Source organism: Hypomesus nipponensis, chromosome 7, assembly GCF_054491055.1.
Source record: "Hypomesus nipponensis isolate SF chromosome 7, ASM5449105v1, whole genome shotgun sequence".
NCBI classification, from domain to species: Eukaryota; Metazoa; Chordata; class Actinopteri; order Osmeriformes; family Osmeridae; genus Hypomesus; species Hypomesus nipponensis.
The window spans coordinates 6,352,979-6,371,127 of NC_140367.1; the positions used below are offsets into that span (position 1 = coordinate 6,352,979).

The 18,149-nt window shown below is 43.8% G+C and overlaps 4 protein-coding genes across 4 annotated transcripts; 2 read left to right on the forward strand and 2 right to left on the reverse strand.

Annotated features, from left to right (window-relative positions):
• The first annotated feature begins 1,667 nt into the window (after nt 1-1,667).
• Nucleotides 1,668-3,215, forward strand: LOC146276499 (small nuclear ribonucleoprotein F). Its single transcript, XM_084701476.1, has 4 exons — nt 1,668-1,801; nt 2,336-2,461; nt 2,589-2,653; nt 2,907-3,215. Exons 1-4 carry the CDS (start codon nt 1,799-1,801, stop codon nt 2,971-2,973), a joined length of 261 nt encoding a protein of 86 aa, XP_084557602.1. The 5' UTR covers nt 1,668-1,798; the 3' UTR covers nt 2,974-3,215.
• A 137-nt stretch (nt 3,216-3,352) lies between these two features.
• Nucleotides 3,353-6,750, forward strand: amdhd1 (amidohydrolase domain containing 1). Its single transcript, XM_084701474.1, has 9 exons — nt 3,353-3,626; nt 3,850-3,956; nt 4,040-4,104; nt 4,379-4,656; nt 4,861-5,086; nt 5,224-5,348; nt 5,425-5,518; nt 5,609-5,769; nt 5,935-6,750. The coding sequence occupies exons 1-9, from the start codon at nt 3,490-3,492 to the stop codon at nt 6,038-6,040; spliced, it is 1,299 nt and encodes a 432-aa protein (XP_084557600.1). The 5' UTR covers nt 3,353-3,489; the 3' UTR covers nt 6,041-6,750.
• On the reverse strand, nt 6,419-9,994 carry LOC146276501 (tetraspanin-9). The gene is made up of 9 exons (XM_084701475.1): nt 9,779-9,994; nt 9,188-9,244; nt 8,874-8,949; nt 8,398-8,589; nt 8,026-8,100; nt 7,832-7,933; nt 7,271-7,402; nt 7,026-7,109; nt 6,419-6,932 (listed from the first exon to the last, which is right to left on the reverse strand). Exons 3-9 carry the CDS (start codon nt 8,934-8,936, stop codon nt 6,861-6,863), a joined length of 720 nt encoding a protein of 239 aa, XP_084557601.1. The 5' UTR covers nt 8,937-8,949; nt 9,188-9,244; nt 9,779-9,994; the 3' UTR covers nt 6,419-6,860.
• A 177-nt stretch (nt 9,995-10,171) lies between these two features.
• LOC146276502 (endosome/lysosome-associated apoptosis and autophagy regulator family member 2-like) lies at nt 10,172-16,864 on the reverse strand. Its single transcript, XM_084702015.1, has 22 exons — nt 16,811-16,864; nt 16,093-16,213; nt 15,819-16,002; nt 15,574-15,721; nt 15,394-15,483; nt 15,170-15,275; nt 14,917-15,066; nt 14,687-14,775; nt 14,426-14,606; nt 14,103-14,231; nt 13,910-14,000; nt 13,724-13,826; nt 13,449-13,586; nt 12,961-13,233; nt 12,285-12,458; nt 11,970-12,159; nt 11,776-11,872; nt 11,586-11,687; nt 11,351-11,477; nt 11,030-11,208; nt 10,767-10,929; nt 10,172-10,647 (listed from the first exon to the last, which is right to left on the reverse strand). Exons 1-22 carry the CDS (start codon nt 16,862-16,864, stop codon nt 10,579-10,581), a joined length of 2,958 nt encoding a protein of 985 aa, XP_084558141.1. The 3' UTR covers nt 10,172-10,578.
• Nucleotides 16,865-18,149: the final 1,285 nt, after the last annotated feature.

An 18,149-nucleotide genomic window follows, 5' to 3' on the forward strand; every position in this document is an offset into this window, starting at 1 on the left:
TGTGTTAAATCAAAGTTCTCTGAGTGGGCAAAGGAAACCCTGAAAGACATAATGATATAAGCAAGAGTTTAAAATTCCTGTATATACTCAGCTTCAATTGACGGTTACACATATAAGGGAAGAACAATACGATTTTTGCGTTTTACACCAGTAAAGTTCAACTCTAGCATCTACATCATCTAAACCTGGAATATGATATCTCTCATAATTTGAACTGAATATGGACATGATTGGTGATCAAACATTAACCTTGTAAAGTGTGCCCCCCTGTGCACAGTGGTGGTATGGAGTGGCCACTTGATGGTGGACACCCTGTCCCTATTTCCACTAGTCTTATCCTATCTTCAGCTCCAGTTCTTTGATGTTCTCCATATAGACATGGCTTTCTGCCATATTAACTGAATATCTTAGAGTCAGTGAAGTGCACCTGTGCAGTGACCTGCATGCTCTCTTCGAACCACCCCCTCTCATCTCTCTCTCTTCTTTTTCTTTCTCTGTCTCTCAGCAACATTTGACCTTTAGTCAATTCTTAAGTCACTCACTCACTTCCTCCTCTGAGCCGTCTTCTTTCATACTTCCCAGAGATGAGATGAGCCTTGTTCCTTACATGATTGTATTTGACCATTCAAGGGAATGGACAAAGTGTGGACAAGCAGCCTCTGGAGTTTCCTGCACCTACGTCTGACTCCTAGAGTTACTCCTCCTACTAACAATGTTATTAAGTGGGTGGTCATAAATAAACCACACTGAACCTTATAGGAACATTAACTCCCTGAGGTACTTGCGTCTTATTTCTGCATCCTTTCAACAGTTCTGCAGTCTTATAGTAGGTTCGACACTCCAGGACCTTATTGGGCTTCTTTTCAAAGACAGATTATCTGGAATTAAGTAAACACTGAGAAATTATTAGATGGGTGATAGAGGGAGGGGAAAATTTAACTCACCGACATGCAAAACATTCAAAACATTCTCAAAAGTACCCAAAGGAGGAAAGGTATTTAACCTGAAAGAGTGAAAAAAAAGTATTAAATGATGTAAGAACATCAGTATTTCAGCCATGCATGGGATCTAGTGTAATTACAGAGGAATTTCCGTCAAAAACCCAGCCCTAGCTTTAGGAAGTTAAATGTTGGTCTTATTCGTAATGTCAAGTTTGAACTTGTCAAATGGTTAACAGTCAATTGCAAAACAGAAAAAAAATCTCCAGACTGTCATTGCGTAAAGTGAGCTGCTTAGACAGAGCCAGACGTGACCCACATATGACAGCCAGTATACCCTTAAGAATTCCATCATATTGGTTACATTAGATTTAGTTGCATGTTATAAACAACTTAAGGTTCTTAGTCAAATCAAGGTTGTTTTTCAATTTAGTCTAACATAGACATGAATTGTACCTCCAAAAGTGTGTTAGCTTGCAAGATAGGCTAATACATATTTGTTGATTTAGCCCATAACCCAAGATGTGGTCAGGAACATTTATAAGCCATAAACAACATAAAACAACACATTTGGTAACATTGTTGAACGGTATTCCTATTGTATTGTTTGTTAGGTATTAGGTATTAGGTATTTGGCTTCAGGACGAAAATAGATTTTACAGTAGCAACTCTTCCCGCTAGGTGGCGCGGTAGATTGTTGATTTGTGGGCAAACTACTTGTGTTTTTGGCGCAGGGGTCGAGGTTAAAATATATACTTCCTGTTCGGCGGCAACGCGCGCAATCAGTCTCAATTGTATTGTATCAAGAGAATACAGTAACCGAAGTCATAATTTGTGTATAACACCTGTTTTGGGCTGAAATGGTAAATACTAACGTCCCTACTTCTAAGCAGACTTTTTGGACAGAAAATAGCTCAGGACAGCGTGCACGAACCGTTTCTTGTCACAACACTGCTAGCTAGCTAACCTAGCCCATTCATTCAGTCTTCAAGCTTCATTCATTCTAGTAAAATGCTAGCAAGCTAGCTACTAGCTAGTCTTAAATAGACTGTTACTAGTAGTGTACACAGCAAGCTGGAACAATGCAAGAAATACCATGTTTTAATTTTAAAATGTACTATATTTGCAGGTTAATAAGATAGCCTCATTGTCAAAGTTATTAAGCTACAGGCAGTCTGCTGCCGTGCCTGTGCAGTGGGTGTGCAAAGAAGCTAACTACCACCTGCAGATTGTAATGCAAGTTATTGGATATAAAGAAACATGCATTCAAATTTAGAGAAATTAAGTAGGTTACACCTCCACATATGGTTTTGAGAAAAAACAAAGCAGTATGACGGGCCTAGGAAGTCATGACAATGCCAAATTTCATCACCAAACCACTGTCTTCTTGTCTCCAGAGTTTACCGCTGAACCCCAAGCCCTTCCTCAACGGCCTGACAGGCAAGCCTGTGATGGTGAAGCTAAAGTGGGGGATGGAGTACAAGGGCTACCTGGTGTCTGTGGATAGTTATATGAACATGCAGGTAAGGAATGCAGCGCACTTGGCATACAGGAGGGAGGCTACCCATTTATCTTACTCCAGATTTCTGAAGAATAATATATCTTATATAATGATGTGATAGATTTTACTGTATGTATTTGTTTCACAAGTTGGCGAACACGGAAGAGTATGTAGATGGAGCGTTGGCAGGCCACCTTGGAGAAGTACTTGTTAGGTACATAGACACTTATTGGAATGTCTTCTGTCCTGTTTGTCTCTGTTTCCCTGAGAATAATCGTTTTTTTAAATGTCATGTTTTGATAGTATTTTTCAAATCTTTGTATTTATCTGCATTCAAGTTTGTTTTAAGCTTTTAAAATGTATTAGCTATTTTGCTGTATAGAATGTTGTGTGTGAACAAAATATGTATTTTTAATCTTTTCAGTAATTGTACATTACTTCAATAGATTCATTTTCTATTCCAACAGGTGTAATAATGTTTTATATATCAGAGGAGTAGAGGAAGAGGAAGAGGATGGAGAGATGAGAGAATGATGGACGGATCCAAGAAACAAAAACTTCCAGACTTTTTCTTTTTTTTATTATTATTTGTGTTATGATAAATGTTGTATTTGAGTATTTTTCAGTTTTCACTATGTGGATAAAATGGACTCTGGAGGGAGCATTTACAATTTGTAATGCTTTCAAAAGAAGTGTTTTTTGTACTTTAATGTATAATTATAATATGATGTCATTGTATGACAGAAACAATAAACTCTGAGTAAGTTTTTTTTTAATGTGCTTGTGATAGCATTTTATTGTTATGAACTGGTTGGCGTTGTGTTCAATAGTCGAAAAATGTAAATCATCAATCAAAACCACCTAAAAATTTGAAAGAGTGGCAGCCACTTTAAATTAGTGTTAAAAGTGTTGTTGGGGTTTGTGGAGTGGATGTGTACACGCGCCGTTCCTGCAATGTGCACTTTGAACTTCACTTGTCTTCTTTAAATATTTGCCTGATCCTAAATTCGTAGAGACAGGCAAAGCAACACACACACAGGTTTTTGGAGAATGGCAACCAAAAACAGGCTTTTGGTAAAAAACGCAAAACAACTGGTTTTAATTTGCAACAATGGCGAGAAGTACCTAACGAAGACAGACATGCAGCAACTGTGTGTAATAGTGAATGGCAGCGTTGTCATTGGGAGGTAAGGTTTGCCGATATAGCAACAGTAGGCCTAAACTCTTAACCACCGATTATTTTTTAACCACCGATTATTTTAGTGCTCGAGACAGTTTAATGTACCCTTAACTGTACCTTTAAACGTATGGAAACAATACAACATCTGTCAAAGCAAGTAAGATAATTTAGGCTTTTTCGAGACTTCCAAACCCGTTGTTTTTATCGTTTCATACGGATTATCTGTTAAGTGACGGGTTGATAAAAGCTGTTGGACTGGCCGAGACCATCGAGGCTCAATATTCAGGAGAGTTATTCGACAAAGTGATCGATGCGTCGGGAATGTGTGTCATCCCAGGTATGTAGATAAATTACATACATTTGGTGTCGCAAATGATGAACATTTTATGTATTATTATTTTTTAATTAATGATGTTCCAGGGCTGGTGGATGCACACACTCATCCAGTATGGGCTGGTGACAGGGTGCATGAATTTTCCATGAAGGTAAATACAGTTTATGTTGACTAGGCCTGTATATTGTAAGTATCAATGTAAAGTTTAAATAAGAATGGTGAATGAGTGTCTTTGTTTGGGGGTCAGATGGCTGAGCGGTTAGAGAGTTGGGCTATTAATGAGAAGGTTGTTGGTTAGATTCCTGGCCGTTCAAAATTTCCTTCACCCTTCTTGCCTCGGGGAGAATGTCCCTGTACTTACTGTAAGTCACTCTGGATATGAGCGTCTGCTAAAATGACTAAATGTCTGTGTGTGTATTATGCAGCTGGCCGGAGCCACCTACATGGATGTGCATCGGGCAGGCGGAGGGATCCACTTCACGGTGGAGCACACCCGTGCTGCCCCTGCATCCACCCTGCTGGCCTCTCTGACCAGCAGGCTGCGCCGCATGCAGCGGGCAGGGACCACCCTGGTGGAGTGTAAGAGTGGCTATGGCCTGGAGCTGCCAACAGAGCTCAAGATGCTGGAGGTCATAGAGACTGCGAGACGCACTCTGCCCATCAACATCTCCTCTACCTACTGTGGAGCCCATGCCGTGCCCAAGTACTGAACACTGTCATGCACGAACAACACTGGCGCCGCCAGGAATTTTGGGCCCCATGAAAAAAAAAAGTTGATAATTTGTATTAGTTTCCCAATTTTTGGGGGCCCCTGTCAGTCAGGGGCCTTTATAATCGTCATAACTTTTCCCCCTATACGGCGCCCTTGACTGTGCTTCTGAAGTAACCTTGCCCTTGTCCTCCCTAGGGGTAAGACTGTCGCTGAGGCGACAGAGGACATCTTGCAGGTGCAGCTGCCAGAGCTGCGTGAGCGTATAACCGCTGGAGCTCTGAGGGTCGACAACATCGATGTGTTCTGTGAGCAGGGTGTGTTTGACCTCAGTGCCACCCGCGCCATCCTGCAGGCTGGCAAAGACATGGGTCTCAACATCAACTTCCACGGGGACGAGCTTCACCCCATGAACTCTGCACAGGTACGACACGTTAAGATTCATCCTCAACCAGGAGACGTTACTGTAGAAAAACTCATTTAGATTAAGATATTGTCCTCACACTATCCTTCTTACTTTCTCTATTCATTACTGTGTGTTAAATTGTTTGCTTTTGGAAGCTTGGGGCAGAGCTAGGTGCCTTGGCCATTAGTCACCTGGAGGAGGTGACAGATGAGGGCATTGCTGCCATGGCAACAGCCAAAACAGCAGCTGTCCTGCTCCCAACAACAGCTTACATCCTGCGGTAAGTTGACTCATATATAAGCATTACTACAGCGGTTGGATGTCAACACAGTCATTGACAGCATGTGTTCCCTCAGGCTTCCTCAGCCGAGAGCACGAGACATGCTGGAGGCTGGGGTTGTTGTTGCCCTGGGTAGTGACTTTAACCCCAACGCCTACTGCTGTTCCATGGTAGGTAACCCCAGGATATAAGTATACTTTGAGATTCTTAACCACCTGTCCTCCAATCCTCACTCTGTCGTTCCTGTCCGACTACCCTAGCCCATGGTCATGCACCTGGCTTGTGTTAACATGAGGATGTCTATGCCTGAGGCTCTGGCCGCGGCCACCATCAACGCAGCGTACGCCCTGGGGCGCTCTCATTCCCACGGCTCCCTGGAGGTCAATAAACACGGCGATCTGCTGGTCCTCAATGCCACGCGGTAAGGCAGCCCTGTCTCTTGCACACTATTCATACATGGGGACTGTTAATATATAAGGGACATACACAAATATGATATGCCCAACAATACAATCAGTCTGTTCAGTTAGTAAGAAACCGCTCTGAAAGTGGATCTGACTGGGTTGGATCAATTGTTTTCTTACAGGTGGGAGCACCTTATCTACCAGCTGGGGGGCCACCAGGAACTGGTCCGCTATGTTGTCATTGCAGGAAATGTCATTTACGATAATGACAAAACCCTGGACTTCTAGTTTCATCTATCAAAGTTGATTGTTATGTTGCAGCCTAAAAACACTTTAGCTTCACATGCAGCCTTAGTGCTCGATAGTGTGGATGGAAACAGCACGCAGTCAAGCTAAATATGTGGTTAATATTTATCGCAAAATCTTTGGCTTGTGTGCCTTGGGGCAGTTTTTACTATGTTCCACAGTCTCTTCAGTTTGTCATTTCAGACCTGGATTTCCTATGCAGAGTCACAATCCTTCTCTTGCTTTGTTAATCTTTCTCTATAGCAGTTGCATCAGCCCTGTCTGTTTTCTATGTCTATTGAAGAATAAAAAAGATAGGTTTATGATTTCTGTTGTTAGAGATACCTACATAGATCAGTTATCAGTACTGCCAACAAACAATTCTCCAGAGTAATCTCTGCTTTTATTGAACACGTCTTAGTATACAACACAGGTTTACAAAATAGACCCATTCAGTACATTATTACTGTATCTACGTAGGTCTCTTTCCTCTTCATTAGATGTTCAAGTCATCATCCTTCTACTCTGGTAGGGAGATGGGTGTTCCTTCTCACACTAAGAATGAATCTGTCCAACCAGTACCAACGACTACATCTCAACCCTTCAACAAAAGTACAGATTCTGATAATAAGGCTGATAACAAACGTGGATTTGACAAATGGTGGATTAAACTATACAATGGCGTATAAAACAAATAAATGTTATGGCATGCATGACTATGTTTCTCATCTACTGTACATATATCAGTGCCGGCAGATGTAGTGTTTTTTGTGAGTTGCACAACAAAGAAAAATGGTTTGAGTGGCACAGTGTGTGTGTATATTTAGGCTTCATATTTCTTCCCGGCTCTGTGAATCTGCTGGTACAGTGTCATGGAGAAGGCCATTCCCAAGAGCTGCAAATATCCGCAACAAATCAGTCAATAACAGTACAAGAAATACTCCATGCTACAAAGTACTTTACACACACACACAAAGATGTTCCTCACCTGTATCACCAGGACACCCATAGCGATAGTGCCAAGCAGGTGTTTGTTGTCATCCAGCCACTCCTCCACCTTCTCGTAACAACCCTGAAGAGAGAGACAGACATGAAAAGAGAGTGAGAACACATGCTGACGCACAACGTGACACACACACACACACACACACACACACACTAGGGCTAAGGACAAGATCAGATAGGTTACATTCTCTCTCCCTAAATGTCTCTGTCTGTCTCTCTCACACACACCCTTGTCCAGAATGTGTTGGTGGCATTGCGACCACAGTCCTGGAAGATGTCCTGACAGCAGCTGTCTGGCACCACCTCCTCCAGCAGGGCGGCGTGCCAGTCTTTGTACCCCGTCACTCCACAACACCGCCACTGACACAGAGGTAGGAGATTCCATCAGGGTGGAGCAACATTTTTACATGGATGCAAACATTGTCAGCAGGTAGGGTGAGGGGTTGAGAGACTGAGGGTGTTGGTGTACAGAGAACATTGTAAAGAAGTATGTGTCCATGTTTGAGGTAGCATTAATACATTTACATTGAGTCATTTAGCAGACGCTCTTATCCAGAACGACGTACAGTAAATTCAGGGACATCCTACCCGAGGCAAGTAGGGTGAAGTGCCTTGCCCTTGGACACAACGTCATTTGGCACGGCCGGGAATCGAACCAACAACCTTCTGATTAATAGCCCGACTCCCTAACCGCTCAGCCATCTGACCCCCATGATGAATAAGTGACGGGTGGATGCGATGATCAGCATGTTTGTTCCCTGGTGAGTGGGAACAGAGAGGGCCTTGTACCTCTGACTGGATGGTGTTCCACGCGTTCTTCAGGCCCGCGTTGTTGTCAGTGTTGAACAGAACCAGCCCCTCCTTCAGGTCACGCCTGGCGTTCTCACTCACCTGCAAAGACACCGAGAAGGAGGAGTCACAGATGGCTAAGGTCCTTTTAGTTTGGTACGATATCTAATAGGAGATTTAACACCCTCACTGACCTTGTCTGTGTAGACAAAGAATAGGATGAGAAGGATCAACTCCGCCAAGAGAATAACCAACAACACAATGAAAAACTAAAATAAAAGGAAGAACAGTGAACAGGTTGCATTTGTTCATAAGATACACACGTAAAATAATGTACAGTGCCTTCAAAGAATTTGAATGGTAAAGTCCATTTCTATTCGACAGCCGCAACCAAGTGCACTAATGTTACAGAGCTTTGTGCCAAGTCTCATTCACTATAGCAGTTGTTTCTTCTGGCATATTTGTTATAGGGGAAGGGACTCATAACTACAGCAAACCGGTGTCAAAGAACACAATACATTCCTTATTCTAGGCCGGGTGTATTTTGGGTAGTGTAGTCCACTCACACTTAGAAGAAGGCACTTGTTCTCCTTGATGGCGCCCAGGCAACCCAGAAATCCCGTAACCATGACGACAGTACCAAGGGTGATGATGAGGTTGGCGGCAGAAAACGAGGGGAACGAGGGCGAGAGGGTGGCAAAGCTGCCTTGAGACACTGACAGCCATACCCCCACACCCAACAAACCACACCCACCCAACTGGAACACAGGGACAGAGGGGAGAAATCACACTCAACAGATGTTCATGCAATAAAATGCCAATGCAGTGTGTGTAAGCAAGTAAGTAAGTAAGACTTTATTTATATAGCACATTTCATACAGGAATTGCAGCTCAAGGTGCTTTACATAAAATCAACAAAAACAATAATACAAATGATAAAAGTAATAGATCTAAAACATATAACAAACCAGACACTATCTGCGGAGTAAAATTATAATGTGTGTGTGTGTGTGTGTGTGTGTGTGTGGGCATGCTTACTCACCCAAAAGAGCAAGTTGAAGAGGAACAACATATATTTAACACAGCAGACACAACCACGAGCCATGGTAAGTTAGGGACTGCAGTGACAACACAAAAATGAAATGCTCTCATTTTATGAGGAAATAGACAACTTTTCCTTTGATGTTGATAAACTACAAATATAGTACGTTCTGTAATAATTATCTAAATAAAACATATGAGGGCAGTATTGCTGAAAACATGAAATAAATAAATAGGCTAAAGCTTATGAATAAATGCTTGAAACTTAAAATAAAGGCTTTACACATTTATAAAATATACAATTGTCAAACTTACTTCTAAGTCAAGAAAGCAAACTACTGGCACTGTAAGCAAAGGGTTAAGTTGAGAAACCTGTAAGTAACAACAGAAAAAGACAATAGAAATCCAAATGGTGAGAGAAGAAAGAGAACATCGTGAGAGTAATTTGTGTGTGTGTGTGTGTGCAGTGTGTGTGTGCCTGTGTGTGAGGGAGAAAGAGCGTTACAGATAAACCACAAGGTCTATATCGCAGTGATGACACATTTTTATATTATAATCTCCAAGACGTTTCAATAGGGTTAGGGCCACTTGTTTAGATCGAGTAGCCTAATGAAACATCGAAACTGTTCCTTCTTTGCAAATGAGGCTACCATGTTTAGAGGTGGCGCTGGAGTTCTCACTATAATGGGCTGCAAGATACGGAGGTCTGTGATTTAGCCCATACGTACGACAGAGTAAAAAGTTAGGCTACACATTGTTTGTACTGTAGACCACCATAGACATTAATGATTGCGCAAACAATGAGGCTAAAATGTTAATAAAAGAATAAAAACATTTTGGTGGTCAAGATTATTTCGCAGATTTTAGTGTAGCCTCGTAATTCGGCCCAAATAGCAGATTCCCTACCGTACAAACTCGAACTCATCCTCCACTCTCTCATCTCTTCATGTACTCTCCATGTAAATCTGTCTTCCGGTTAATTTCTCCGAAAGGCTCATAAACACAAATGCTCGACTTCTGCTTAGCTTTTTTCAAGAATCTTCACACTTTTTTGCCGTCGATTTTTTTCGGGAGAGCAGAAACTGGGCAGGAGCTCGTCTGCAGTATGGAGGCGTGTCTGTAGCGAGGCCCCGCTACTAGCCTAGGGGTGAGGGTGACGTTACTGAATCAAATTAATTGGAATCAGACGTCCTGATACTGTGAGATTGAATTTATCTCTCTCTCTCTCTGACGTTTTAAAGCACAAAGGTGTTGTTTTCAATGTGTTTACAATTGTAAAAAACACACAAAACAAACGTATTCCTTAACCAAGTGGGAGTTTAATAAAGGATCAAAACAATATTCCCAATTACTTTAAACAATTAAACACCTTAAACATTACTGTAGCCTACAAAGAATTCCAAATTACATTACAAAATATACAAAAAACATTAACAGCTCTTTAATCTTTCATTCATGGCCCTTCAGTATCCACGGTGACCGGCTGGAGTTACTGAAGTGTGTACCCCCTGCGTGGTAGAGTTAAGGTGCTGGAGCGGGGGCCCACTGTCCAGATAGTTCCAGAATCATGGTGACAGGCGTGCAGCTGGGGAAACTGGAGTCAGTAATCCGCTGGACACGTCAGGAGGAAAGCAGCTCACTACCAACACAGCTGGCCCTTTTCCTCTTCTCCCTCTCCTCTCTCCTCCTCTGCTCAACGCTCCTCCTTATCCCCAGACCCATCTTTCCGACTGGGACGACTTCAGCTGCACCGACTCACTGCATTCTCCCTCCCCCTGCGGAGTGACATGATGTGCACACCGCTTTAACACACATACACCCTCACACAACATCATACAACACACACACACATATACACAACGATATACAGAATACCATTGGGACAGACACATACCTTGTTGGCGATGGCCCTAAGCTTGCCTAGTAGTGAGGAATTTTGGGAATAGACGACATCATCCTCTGGCTCCTCCCCCTCTGCCAGGGCACAGCTGTCAGCAGCTGGCAGCTCGCACTCCTTATTGGCTGTCATCACCAGACGAGAGTACTTATACTCTAGCCTGACAGGGGGCGACATGGAGCAACACACAGAGAGAAAACTCAATACAGAGAAAGGGGTTTTGATGTAACATTCCTTGTTGATTGACAGCTGTCACTTACCTCTTGTTTTTTTTCCAGAAGTAGCAGGTGAGAGAGATGAGTAGCACAGCCATGAAGGCCCCGCCCCCAACCCCCATCTTCAACCATAGGGCGATAGCATCACAGGCGGCGGAACTTGTGTCTGGTAGGGACACACCTTTAGTGCACAGCTTTGGCTCGTTCCACATGTACAGAGTCTCCTACAGACATAGAGTAAGCGAGAGAGAGAGAGAGCGATAGAGAAACATAGGGAGACAGAAAATGTTAAGGCAAGAGTATGGTTGTATGGTGGTGTGTATACGTGCGTCTGTATGAGTGGTTATGCACGTGTTTGTACCCCACCTGGACTGCACCCTTGCAGGCTCCCTCTATCTGGTGGAAGTCGCTCTGGGTGCAGAGGGGGCAGGCGCTCAGACTCTCCCACAGGAAGTAGAAAGTACATCCATCACACGTGCCTGCAGGACAGGAACTGCACACACACGCACACACACACACACACACACACACATGCACTGTTAAAACCCAGAGCCAGATGGTGACAGACCTGAGGCAGGTTAGCAGATGACCAGCTGTGTACCTGGGCACTGACAGGTCTCCACTCTCACTCCTCTCTGGGTTACAGCGAACCGTGATGACCGTACTGCGACCTCGCTCACAGGAGGCCGTCGCCTGGGTAGACCTGACAGAGTGGCAGCATGGACATGTGACACGTGTAAACAGACACTAATATTTACCCACTGGGCAGGGAAAGTGGGAGGTTTTCTTACCTGTAGAAGAAGTTGATGTCTGGAACATCCTTTGAATTCTTAGGATAGAGTTCTGGTTTAGCATTTACTCCGTCCAAAACAGTGTCCACAGTTGCCCCTGATAGAGTAAAATAGAGCTTGTAAAACCATGCAGGTGCTTTATTTCAAAGGCAAATTATAGTTGGCCAATAAACTAATAAACCCTTATTCCTTACCAAGAAAGGTGTCTGCTAAACTGATTGACTGGGAGGAAAGAGCCATCCTGAAGCCCCGCCCATCCGCAGGGATAATGGTTGATTGACAGATGAAGCTGTCCACAGAGTTGACAAATTGGGCGGAGTCACTCTGCATATCTTTACTAGTAAGATCAGTGACGTTGTCTGTACAGACAGCTGCCCTTTTCCCCTGCAGCAGACACACACACACACACGCACACACACACAATTCAAAATGTGAAATAATCATGGGTGGTTGTAAATGGATATGATATTATGACACAGCTAATGTGTTTGTGTGTTTGTGTGTTCTACCTCGTGTCCACACAGGCTGATGTTGAACTGGTGGAGGTACTTGGTGCCCTTGGAGGTGAAGCTGGGTCCGTTGATGAGCGAGGCCACGTTGCTCAGGGGGCTCAGGTCAAAGGTCCATGTTTGGTTCTTACCCACATATGTGAAGCTGCAGTCGCTATAGCAAAGAGAGTGATCCTGGGCGGAACATACCACACCAAAATAAACATGAGTGCATATATTCTCAATGAAGACCAATAACAAAATGGTCTTGTGATTCTACAGTACATAAAGACATTTGATTACAAAAGCTTTATAACATTTTTATGATGAGACAAATATATATGGATATATATATATATGTGTGTGTGTGTGTCTATTTACTTATTTATGTATTTTTTTCAACCTATTATTTGGCAACATTAATAATATACTGACTTGAATAATAATAACATGGATACAAGTTGTACACCTGTGTGATGTAATTACACGTATGTATACGTTTAACTACCGAGTGTGTCTCTCTGTATGTGAGTGTATGAAATATAAGTATATATAAGGCCATGATTTATATTGATGAATATTTCTGTAATTCTACCGTTGCTGTGGCAATATGAACAATTGTTGTTTTCATGTCAATAAAACCCTCCCCCAACTGAACTGAAAGAGCTCAAGAAAGTCTGTGTGTGTGTGTGTGTACCTTGTTGCTCTTGCTGCCAGGCCCACAGGGCGCACATGCATCCTGACCGTAGGTGTGATGTCCAGTCAGGTGTGTATTGGGAGGGCACTCCTGACACCGGTTGGTGTCCCTGTCGATGTAGAACCCGGCGGGGCAGGGGACACAGGTGGAGCCCGCCTGCTTGGAACTCTGGGACACGAGGGCGCATGCTCGACACGCCGATGCCACACCGTTCAGCACGTTCGTCACACTCACAGAGTAGAGCTTTACCACGTCACCGACCAACTGCCGTGCCTACACACACACACACACACACATACACACACACACACATACACACACACACACACACACACACATACACACACACACACACATACACACACACACACATACACACACACACACACACACATACACACACACACATACAAGAATCGATATATTTACAAAACGTGGTATGTGTGATTAGACATCAATCAGTGTGTAGAGCATGAGTATGTTCTTACATCCAGAGCCTTGTTAGTTCTCTGGAAGGCCCATGTGTAAGAGACAGAGGAGTTGGTGCTCATGACGTGTGTGTAGGACTGTTTCTCCTTACTGCCCTCCCAGGATTCCACCACGGTGGTGCTCTTCCTGTTTATGTCCTGGAGAGGGCGACACAGGACACAATTCATATGTGAAACCGTCCGTTGCAACATGTTTGTCAGGTTATTCTCCTTTTATCCAATGAGATCTATGTGACAGTTAAACACTTTGACAAGTTATACGCTTGGTTACGCACCATCATGAAATAGAGCTCACAGTCAGCAGAGCAGACTGTCTCAAAAACAAAGGTGATACGGCCATATTCACTTCCCGTCATCCCAGACAGTGATGTCGGTAGCCTGATGAAACACAAACAATTAGCACACACACAGTTAACATGCACACACACACACACACACATGTGCACTGCTGTCAGACTCACTTGAATCCAGGAACGTGTAGATTAAGGATGAGGTAATCATTATCAGAGCCTCCGGAACCACTTTGTATATGGTCCCCTGCCACCTCCCACCCTAAACACAATCAAAGTTCTGTCACTAACACAGTGGGGTCCACTACTGTTACATGATAACACAGCCAGCAACCCAGATCTTCCCAGAGGAAAGCACTCTCACCATTCATGTCATCACATTTGGTATTGCCCACGTTAAAGCAGGACGTCTTCATATTCGAGGGAAGAACGTTCCACCATTTATATTCATATCCCAACACTGGCTCTGTACCTGCTGGACACTCCTCACACACTGTCACACACACACACACACACACACTCACACACACACACACACACACACACACACACACACACAAACACACGCATACATAAACACAAGCACTTTAATGAGCAACATTTCAAGACATTCATTGACAGTCATTGAATAAGTGTTTTTGTCGTGAGTTGCCCATGTTTGCACTGGCACTGTGTGTGTGTTGTTACCTGAGGTGCCGTCAGAGTGTGTGCCATGGGGGCAGGGGAAGCAGGTGGAGTCATTGGTGTTGTAGAAGCCAGGGTTACAAGGAGGACAGGGTGCCCTCTCACCTGTAGGGGGCAGTGTGACTGCACCTGTTTTATTCTCCACACAGATCTGTGGCTCCACCCATCGATACGTCACCTGCGTCTGTAACCGCAACATGTCTATGAGTCTGTGTCCATATGTGTGTGTGTGTGTGTGTGTGTGTGTGAGGAATGGAGACTGACCTTCCCGTCACTGTCACAGGGTGTGTGAATCTGAAAGTAGTCCTTCTCTGAGCACGCAGGCCTTTCCCTGCATTCTGCCCATCCCTCGTCTGGTATCATCACAAACAAGGTAAGGGAAATAAAAACATGTATGAATCCATGATACATATAAAACGTTTACGCTCGGACGTGCATCCGTATACTTCCTGTGTGTGTGTGCATGTATGTGTGTGTGTGCATGTAATACACACGTGAGTACTGATTCTCTGGGCACGGCGTGCAGGAGCTGGCTCCCTTGCTGGAAGCAGTGTTCCGTGGGCAGGTTTGGCAGGAGGAGGAGCCAGGGTCAGGGCTGAACCAGCCTGGTCTACACCGGAAGCATTCTGATGTGTAAGCCACACCTGGACACACGGACATCCCTCAAAACACTGAACACCAGCAGCAACATAAGGGGTAAACTTTGTATGAGAAAGTGTGTGTATATGTGTGTGTGTTTGTCTTCACCCTCTATCTGGATGTTCTTCAACAGCACAGGTTTAACCATCTTCCCTCCATCAAGGATCCCAGTGGTTCTCCAGTACAGGATGTTGGTGCCAGAATTAAGATTCACCTGGGGAAGGCATCATACAACATGCATTGTATACATTATACAAACACATCTTGCACACACACACAAACAAATATGCACACACACATACACACATATGCACACACACAAACACCCATACCGTATGTGTGTCCCACTCTCCAGTGGTGGTGGGTTTGATCCACTTCTGATCGTCGTTCTGGAACATTTCCTGGCACTGTTCATTCTGGACCTGAACACACAGCGGAAAACATGCTAACCACAGGGTAGAAGAAAATCATCGTTGCCATAAAGATAGAAGATTTTACACACTTAAACTTACATAGAACTGAAAGAAGATGTTGCTGTCGGGGTACTGGTAGCTGAAAGAAACTAAGCCCTGCTTCTCCAGCCGAACAGCGTAGACCAACGACACGGAGCACTCGTCACGGCTCGACTCCAGATACACGCCCTGTGGTGTCCATGACGAGCTAAACAAAAACAAACAAAGATTTGTTTGGTTTGGTTTCAGAGTTGGTTGATGTATGTACAGTGTCAGTAAGTGGATATGTGTGTAGTGTGTGTTACCCATTGCAGGCTTGGCTGTCCTCTCCATTAAGGTCTATGAAAGTGGCCAGACTGGTGAAGCCATCAGGAATAGAATCCCATTGGTCAAACCTCAAACCACTGCCCAGCGAATAGGAACCGGACGCACAGGGTCTACACTTCTGAGTGGACATGTCTAGGTACTCGCCCGCAGCACATGAGAACGCTAACAGACAAGGAAGAGGAGCGTTACACACTTGTAAACACACACATAGCCATGATCTTTTAGTGTCCTTCTTTCTTTCTCTTTTCTTACAGCAGTCTGTTCCTCTGGTAGGTGTGGGTAGTCCTGAACAGGAACCTTGATTGTGAGGGATGGCCACTCTCCAGCGAGACCCTGTGCTGTCACACTCTGTGTATTCATAGTAGTAGTCTGTCTGCAGGGGAAGACACCCACACAAACAGGCATAACAACATTGACATGAATCAAAGTACAGTACTGTTTAGTATGCAGAGGAATTAGAAATGTGCTTTACACAATCCAACTGAGACAGAAAGAAGACATATCAGATGTCCCTGGGTTCTGGCATCAAGGAAATATCTACAAGGAAATTTAAGGATTCACACAGATAGTTACTCACACCTGAAGATTATCTGAAACATCTTAGATACACACAGATACTTGTGGGTGAATGTGTGAGTCTGTCAGTTTGAGAGGGTACTACTATGAGCTTGTGTGTGTGAACTTGTGTGTGTGTGTGGTGTAGAGATAAGATTCTTTTGTTTAGTTAATCACCTTCCTCCAGCCTTAAAAGGTATTGTTTGGAATATTTAGACATTCAGATACACAGTACTCACTAGGTGAAATGTACCTTAAAATACACCTTCTTAACTATTGCCATAGCGACCTTTAGAAAGGGCACCTCAATCACTCCATAGGGCTATGACTGGATGATGGGTAAGGGGAATATGAGGCCAGCAGATAAGAGGAGATGGAGGTGAATGTGTTTTCTTTGTCTCCCCTGGTGACTCACTGTGGTCACCATGGATACTGAGAGGAGCAGGGACAGGGACAGCAAATTACCCATCATGCTAGAGCTGTGTCCTGAATCACAGAGCACCCCCCCACTTTACATGGACCACCAACCTTGTGACTTTCCAGAACAGTGCAGGCTAATCCAGCTGAGACAGAGATACTGTATTCACAGCGATAAATCAACAGAAACCTGGCTTCCTCTCGCTGACGGAATAATAAATAGAGAGACCTCACAAGACAGTGCATCGCCAGACACCTCACTGTTCATCCTCCATCCACGGACTTGTTTCCTCTTACTCAGCGGTAATATTACTCCGGATGAGCAGCGGGAGGCGGTGCGGAGAGGGATGGAGGCCAGACAGACACTCAATAAACTCGTTGCGCCGCGTCATGTTATTATGAAGCCTTTCGTTATTTTGTCAAAACCGACAGTGAATAGGTAGAGGGGAACCGTCTTCAGTGTATGATATTCATTTATTTTGCCCTTAGACAACCACAATGTATTACAGTAGCCTAAAAGCTCGAATGTATATTCTTAATAGTACGGTTTATGCTACCTTCATTTAAAACAATGCAATAATACGAAGTGGGTTATGATTAAATAATCAACAATGTAGCCAGTGCGTGCTCATTGGTTTGGCAAGCCGTCAGTGAGTCTTTTATAATTTAGTAACAGCGTAATAAACATTAAGTGACAGCGACTACTGCTCTTGTCGCTCAGCACACTCACCTCGATGCATGGACGCAGGTCCTTCGTTTCGGACACTATTTGCGAAATGGTGAGAAATAATAAAAAACAGAACCAAACCGACCGTTCCAGCATTCTCGCTTTGTTTAAAGACACACCGTAAAGATTTTGGAATAAATGAATTTGTGTTGGCTGTCTGGTTCTGTCCCGATTGTGCATGCGCGCGTCTCTCTTGCTCAGATCAATCGGGTTGTTGCTTACACGCGGCTGACGTCACTGTTCTCAGGGCCTCTTTATCCTGTGTCAGCCACAGATTGACAGCAAGATAAGACTCCATGAATATTATATTTAGTTTTGCCATATCTATAAAATGTGAGTTAACATGTGTTTGCATTATAGTAGAGGCACCAAACACAAAAACCTACAGTACAACAGGCTACCTCACAGTCAAGTAATTATACCATACCAGGTGTTGCTAATTCTATTATTGACTTTATCAATTCTATTTTATCACATTGCCCATTGAGAGCACTTTTGCAAAGGTGTCTGAAACCAGATCAGCTCACCCACACGATGCACTAACCAAACACTGGATCGAACAGCCACAGGCCTGTCCGCATTCTTGAGGAGCTTTTACATTTTCACTTCC